Raw genomic sequence first — 7,642 nt, forward strand, 5'->3', positions numbered from 1 at the left:
AGACACAAAGAGACACTGACTCTGATCTTCTGGATTATTTTCTCACATATTTCAGTTTGCTTCTTTAAAACGTCTCTACGTGATGCAGACGGACACATTCACTTCATCTCCTCATGACGGTTTTTCCTCCACATTCCAAACCAGCCGTGGCCACAGATCACTTCATCTGCTTGATTGTGAATTAACGGCGTGCTGAGTGAAGACTTGAGGGCTCCGTCGACCGGCAGGTGTCTGGTGTCAGGGTTGGGCCTGCGAGCGCCTCGCTGACGGATGTTTGTGTTGGAATGTGGGCAGAGCGAGGATCAGCCGGCTAATCTCCCACCGAACCACGGCTGATCCCCGGGCCGGGCCCTCCAGACGCTCATTACCGCGTTCACTCACATGGAGGAGGATCAGCTCCTGGGCGGATTACCAGAAAGAAAAACAGGCGCGTAGACGGACGGACGTGGCATCAGAGAGGCGCGCTGACAGAAAACAGACACGTCTTATCTGAGAAAAGAACCAAAGCCCAGCATGAAATCCTGAAATGTCACCAGAAACACTTCAATCTGAACGTCTACGATCGACATCAGTCCAAGGAGGAAGCGCTGGCTCCTCAGCACAGGACGCTCTTATTCCTCCAAAGGTCGACGTTTTTAGCTTTTATCTCTAAACTCTGTCCCACAATTAAAACTCAAATCTGACTTTAAACTTTCCATCTCAAAATTAAAACGACTTCAGAATTTTGACGTTTTATCTCGAAATTATATCACTGATCCCAAAGTTTCAAGGTTTTTTTTCTTTTTTTCAAAATATTTAGTTTTAAATGTGAACATTACAGCTACATCCCAGAATCTTTACTTTCTATCTCCTAGTGTAGATTTTTTTAATCTGTAATTTATCTTTTGGTTTTTTAAACCAATGAAAAAAAAATGCTGATGTTTAGGTTTTAGTCTCTGAAGTTTGAGTTTTTGTCTCAGATTTTGACTTTTTAATGTCAGAATTTCAAGTTTTCATTTGAAAGTTTTGACTCCGACCAAACTTTGACTTCACATTTTCTAATTAATTCTGCAGTTTATCGACTTTTTACCCCACAAGAGTTTTTTTTTTTTATCTCAAAATGTTGACGTGTAATCGCTGCATGTCAAGTTTGTTTCTCCACATTTTGACTTTTTATCTCTGAATTTCAGGTTTTTATAAAAAAAATAAAAAATTAGGACATTCTAGAAGGTCAACTTTACATTAATTAGGATTTTCTTTTAAATCTGTAATTTATCTTGAAAATCAGCATTTAAAAAAACAAAAAACCCAACAAAGAACACTTTTTACATCGACATGTTGACTTTATGTTCCTGAATTAGATTTTTTTGTTGAACAATTTTGACTTTTCATCTCTGAATTTGATATTTTATCTCTAATTGTTGTCTGTTTTTTTTAGTCTCTGAATTCGAGGTTCTTTTTCTCTGAATGTTGACTTTCTTCTGAGCTTTGGTACCTTTTGTAATCTGGTTCTGATTGTTCTGGTTCCATGGAGGTGCAGAACTGTATATTGTTGTAATTAATTTTTTTTAATGAGCCACGGTGAGGAAACATGTGTCCAGCGGGACGGAACCGGCCTGGAGTTCCACCCCGTGGTTCTGGTTTCGCTGACGTTGCGGCTGTTTCCCACTCAGTGTCTGGAGTTCGGCGAGGGCTCGGTGAGCGGCGACATGTGCGAGGACCTGTGTGTGCTCGGCCTGGTCGAGTACAAACGCTGCCTCTACTACGAGAACGGCAAGAAGGTGATCGAGGCGCGCTGGAGAGGAAACCCCGTCATCCTCAAGTCCAAGCTGGAGAACTTCTCCTCGTACGAGCCACTGGGGATCCTGGACTACCAGGTGAGGTCTGCTCTCCGGGTCCGGCCCGCTCAGGGATCTGGGGCTCGTTCTAAAACCTCCTTTCTGCTCAGCAGGACACGGCGGACGAGCTCTCCCCTCTCGACGTGGTCTTCTACGCCACCCTGGAGGTAAGTCGCACCAGTTTGGTGCCGATAACGAAGCTTCCTCGAAGCTCACGGCGCTCCGTCTCCTGGCCTCAGGTCCGGAACTCGCTGGGGCTGGCCGGGGAGGACGAGGACGAGGACGGAGGCGGCGGCAACGGCTCTCTGGCCAGACTTTGGGGCAAGAAGCTGAAAAGCAGAGATAAGAGCTACTCCAGGGCAGAGCTGGCCTCGCTCTGGTCGCTGCTGCAGCAGGAGGAGTACACCTTCCTCAGGTAGGACACGGCTCGTCCACCTCCATCATCGCTTATTTATGGTGAATCTAAATGAGACCCACAGCAGGGATGGCAGTGATTAACGGTTCATCACTTACTGTCAGGAATTAACCAATGAAGAAGAAGGCCGTGCGTGTCGGTTGCAGTACCTGGTTGTTCCACCAGGTGGAGCTTCTCGCTGTTTGATCGTCTCACTGACTGAACTGCAGACGATGAGTTCAGGGACGGAGATGAAGCTGAAAGTCTTTGTTTCCACAGTTTCTGCTCTGGTGTCATTTCAGTGACTCTCCTTTGAAGCACAACACGCCTTCAGAACCTGTTGGTGGGTTCTGACGTTCAGAGGTTCAACTTTTAGTCTCGCAGCAGCTTTAAACTGCTCATAAATAATGCTATTTAGTTGGATCTGTGATTTTCACCGTTTAATCTCAACGTTTTGACTTTTACCCTACAGGATGAAGAGTTCTGACTTTACGTCGTGTAGCTTCTAGAAAGACTTTTTATCTCAGAATTGAAAGTATTTTGTAGTTATTATCTGTAACTCATCAAACAGGGAGAATCTGTAGAACATCAGCTAAAACATTCAGATTAAACTGTTAAAAATCATTCGTTCACAGTACAGAATCTTCTAAGGAACAGAACCCGTCTGCAGTTTGAACAAACGGGCTCGTTTCACCTTGAAGGTGTGAGAAGTTTAGCGTTCAGAGCTGGAGAGCAACAAGACGGAGGTTTACCTTCAGACAGCTGGAGGCCAGAGCTCCAGCCGGTCCAAACAGGAAGGCGGCCAATCGAAGCGACCTGATGCTGTCTGCACAAAGAGTCAGACACAGCAGAGAATCACACTCCTGAGAGTTCTCTGATCTGTCAGAGACGTGATGGCAGCTCAGAGGAGCTCCACAAAGACCTGCAGATGATCCACACTCGTGCTCACCTGTTCATGTTCACCTGTTACTGTCTCCAGAAATCAGAGACGTAGACAGAAGTGGGAGAGCGACAAACCACCACTTTACCTCGGAAACGAGGTTATTATTCGTTATTAGGCAGAAAAACGTGTGAACGACGAGGTTCAAGCTGCTGCTCAGACAGCAGGAAGCCCACCAGCAGGTCGAGCTTTTACAGAACCAGAGACTGAACAAACTGAACCAGATCTAAGCTTAAAATCACCGCTTCTGTACATGAACTCTGTGAATCATCCGCCGGCTCTGCTGTAACCAAACAGGACAAGAAGTTTCACCCTGAAAGATTTTTTATGTCTGACTTTGCCTTTGAAACTTCTGACTCCTGAGTACGGAAGCCCAGAGCGGTCGTTTTCCGCTACTGTTCTTTCTTCGCCGTTTTCTCAAGATAACGAGTTAATTTTCTCGTTATCTCGGGATAACAAGAATCGTTTTCTCGTGAAAACGAGATAATTGGTGTTTGTGTTTGCCCGCTCGTGCCCGGTCCAGATGTGGGAGGTCCCACACACCTGGGATTCCATCCTCAGTCACCAGCGGGGGGCCGGAGGACAGACCAGACCGGGCACGAGCGCTTCATTGTAAGCTGTCGTGCCCGGTCAGCTGTTCTCATGACACGTCATGTCGGAGTTCCCGGTCAGCTGTCTATATAAGATACGTCACACCAGGAAGTCCGACAACTTGAAGGCTGAAGTGACAGCCCAAACTGTCAACGGGATAATTAATCGAGAAAACGAACGCCGTTTTCCCGAGATAACGAGATTATTATCCCGTTATCTCGGGGAAACGGCGTTTAAAAAAATGTGCGGCCATGACCGCTCTCGGCTTCCGTACCTGAGTGTTTATCTCAAAATGTTGAATTTTTTCAAGCTTCGATCTCAATTGTTTGACTTTTTATCTTTAAATCTTCGGTTTCTAGTCTTAAAATTCTAACTTTTATGTGTGAATTTGAAGTTTCTACCTCAACAGTTTGACTTTTGATCCCTAAACATCAGACCTTCATCTCTACATTTCTGATTTCTTTTCCTAAAGGTCCAGTTTTTATGACTTTATCTCAGAATGTTGTTCTTTCCACACGTGCAGGATTCAAACTGTATAATGAGCCAGAAGCAACAAAGCGACGTGTTAGATTGTTAGCGTTGATGTTGAGCCTGACGTCCGTCCAGCTGAAGCTCCTCTTTACTCTCTAACACCTCCGTCTGTCCTCCAGAGTGCTGCAGGACCTCAGCAGCCACGTGGCCAAAGTCCTGGGCTCCTGCGGTCACTTCTACGCCGTGGAGTACCTGTCGGCCGGACACGCCTGGGACCAGAACATCTTCTCCCTGGACGACGTGGCCGTTCCTGGGCTGCAGGATCAGAACCAGGCCGGGGCCCGGGGCAGGTGGAGCTCCAGGGAGATGGTGCACCGCATCGCGCTCAGCTTCCTGGACATGGTCTGGCACTTCGACAACGACTTCACCCACAAGCTGCACCTGTGCGACATCAAGCCGGAGAACTTCGCCATCAGGAGGGACCTGACGGTGAGTTTGTGTGACTCAGAAACCAGCGGAGAGGCCCGAACGTCCTCGGCGCCGTCTGGGAATACAAAGAGGAGGAGAAACGAGATAAAAGGGAGAGAGGAGATAAGAAGGCCGTGTTTTAAAGAGCTATTAGAGCGGAGATGGAAATCAGACGGTGGACGTGAGCTTCTTCCTGAAGAGACGTGTTTTTAGCTGAAGGCAGAAGCTGCTGGGAGGAGAAGGTCAAACACAGCCGCCTGCTTGTGTCTCTGTGAGGCCTCTGAACACCTGCTGCTGCTGCTGCGTTTAAACGAGCACGTCAGCATCACAAACGGCCAAAACGAAACCACTTATCACAAACACAAAAACAAACGTCACCTGACGGGAACCTTCACCAAACCTGAGCTTAAACTGATCAAAATCAATCTCCTCTCCATGTCTGGTTTAAAAATGTGCCCAGAATAAACCGTTAGCTCAGACCACAGGGTACGCAGAGAAATAGAACGACCAGAACAAGTCAGGGAACGCTCGACTGAAGCGCAGGATGTCTTCATACAGTCCAAACAAACTGCTGGTTTACCAAAACGTGACTCAAAACAACCATCGAGAACCTTAAAAGAGCCACAAAGCAGCTAAATGGAAGCAAAGAGATGCAAAATGTGGTTAAAAACAACCTTAAAGAGATGCAAAGTGATTAAAAGGGCCAAAATTCAGAAAGTTTTCGGCTGAACTGCAGGAGGTGTTGGTACAGAGTGGAAACAAACTGCTGTTTTACTAAAATATGACAAAAAACAAACACAAAGAGACAAAAAATGGTTAAAAGGTGTAAGAAAACAATCATGAAGCAACATGACATGACTGCAAAGTGGCGTAAAGGCAACAAAAAGATGCAAAATGATCAAAATATGACAAAAAAAACCCATTGAGAACCATAAAAGAACCAAATAGCAGCTAAATGGAAGCAAAGAGATGCAAGACGTGGTTAAAAACAACTTTAACGGGATGCAAAGTGACTAAAAAGTGCCAAAAATTCAAAAGGTTCTCGGCAGAAAAGACTGAAACTGAGTCCTCGTGTGAAGTTCTGCAGCGTCACAGCTGCTTGCTTTGGCTGCACAAGTGAAGCCAAAGAAAACGTCTTCGGCTGGAAATCAAAGCAGAGTTTGGAGGCATCACTGGAAGCAGAGCGGCGCTGAGACAGTAAAAGCTCCCGGCTTGTTGGTCCGGCCTTATCAGACGGCTGGAGGCCCGCGGGTTTCATCTGGAGCAGGGAGGAGAGAGGAAACAACCCAAAATGTCAAGTACACCTCGTTAGTGCTGTCGGGGGATTAGTGGCGTCGCTGTTTATAATGCCAGCGCCGTAAACTGTGGCCTGAAACGTTCCACGTGAGGAGAAAAAGGTCTGAAGCTTCGACTAGATCAGGAAAGACCAACTGACGACCAGATAGAGCAGCAACAGACGGACGCAAAATGACCAAAAAAACTACATTATGAGACAAAGCACCTCAAAGAGAAACAGAAAGCAACAAGGAGACATAAGATGTGACGCAAAACTATCATAAAGAGAACAAGTACGGCAGGAAAGATGTGAAACCACCAAAATGTGAAAGAAAACAAACAAACAACAACAACATTAAAGACAGAAAATGACCAAAAAGTCATTTTTACAAAAAGCTATTGATGCTGAACTTGAAGTTTTCATCTCAAAACATTCTCACTTTGTCTCCGTCTTTCTGTTTTATCTCAACATTTAGACGCTTTAATGCTCAATTTCTGGATTTTATCTTCATCTGTGGACTTTTTGATTTTGATTTTAAAATATCGGCTTTTTGTCTCCAAGTCTCTCGTTTTTATCTCAACATTTGGACTTTGACGCCTGAATTTAAAGTTTTTCTCTTAAAATGTAGATTTTTAATTGTTGAATTTCACATTTTTTATTTTTAAATATTGACTTTTTATCTCCACATTTCACATTTTTATCTCAACGTTTTGACCTTTTATTTCAGAATTTCTGAAATTTGAAATTCTGATTTCTGAACCTGATTTACAAGTTTTTCATCTGGAAATGTTGTCAGTTAATCTCTTTCTTCTTTTTATCTCCACATTTGAACTTTTAAATGATGAATTTCAAACATATACTGTAAAATATCGGCTTTTTGCCTCCAAATGTCTTGTTTTTATCTCAACATTTTGGCTTTTTGTCTCTGACATTTAAATGTTAATCTCTAAATTTTGACTTTAACACCTGAATTTAAAGTTTTTTTAATCTTAAAGTGTCGTCTGTTTAGTTCCATCTTTCTTCTTTTTATCTCCACATTTGGACTTTTTGTCGACGCATTTAAAAACAATCTTCCAAATGTTGACCTTTTATTGGTGAAAGATTTTATCTCCACATTTTTGACTTCTGAACCTGATTTTCATGTTTTTATCTCTAAATTTAGACTTTTTGTTGCTCAATTTCAAGTTTTCATCTTAAAATGTTGTCCGTTTATCTCCGTCTTTCTGTTGCATCTCAACCTTTTGGCTTTTTCATTCTGGATTTCACATTTTTATCTCTAAATTCAGACATTTTATCTTTAAATTTCAAATCTCTCCACCTCATGCTGCCTTCCTACTGCTGAGTTGTGGTCGTGGTGCCGGTCCGGGCCTAACCGCTGCCGTCCCGCTGCAGGTGGTGGCCATCGACGTGGACATGGCGTTCTTCGAGCCCAAGATGAGGGACATCCTGGACCAGAACTGCAGCAGCGACGACGACTGCAACTTCTTCGACTGCTCGTCCAGATGCGACCCGACGAAGCGCCGCTGCAGCCCGAGACGGCGCAACACCAACCTGCAGGTGAGGAGAACGGCCGGACTCAGACCCGAACAGAGCCCAGCAGCAGAACCAGAACCACAAACAGTCAACGGTCGCTGACACAAGGCTGACTGATGCTGCTGACTTCATTTGTTATGTTTTTATGTTTG

At 44.6% G+C, this 7,642-nt stretch overlaps 1 protein-coding gene across 1 annotated transcript in view; it reads left to right on the forward strand.

Annotated features, from left to right (window-relative positions):
* The window catches only part of dipk1c (divergent protein kinase domain 1C), a 47,301-nt gene that overhangs the window by 26,638 nt on the left and 13,021 nt on the right, over positions 1-7,642 (forward strand). The window contains exons 3-7 of the mRNA XM_008289188.1: positions 1,653-1,856; positions 1,931-1,984; positions 2,057-2,232; positions 4,393-4,702; positions 7,350-7,514. Of these exons, the coding sequence (XP_008287410.1) occupies positions 1,653-1,856; positions 1,931-1,984; positions 2,057-2,232; positions 4,393-4,702; positions 7,350-7,514 (909 nt within the window). The remainder of the gene's footprint in view (positions 1-1,652; positions 1,857-1,930; positions 1,985-2,056; positions 2,233-4,392; positions 4,703-7,349; positions 7,515-7,642) is intronic.

The sequence above is a fragment of the Stegastes partitus genome, unplaced genomic scaffold (genome assembly GCF_000690725.1).
Source record: "Stegastes partitus isolate 25-593 unplaced genomic scaffold, Stegastes_partitus-1.0.2 Scaffold598, whole genome shotgun sequence".
NCBI lineage: Eukaryota > Metazoa > Chordata > Actinopteri > Pomacentridae > Stegastes > Stegastes partitus.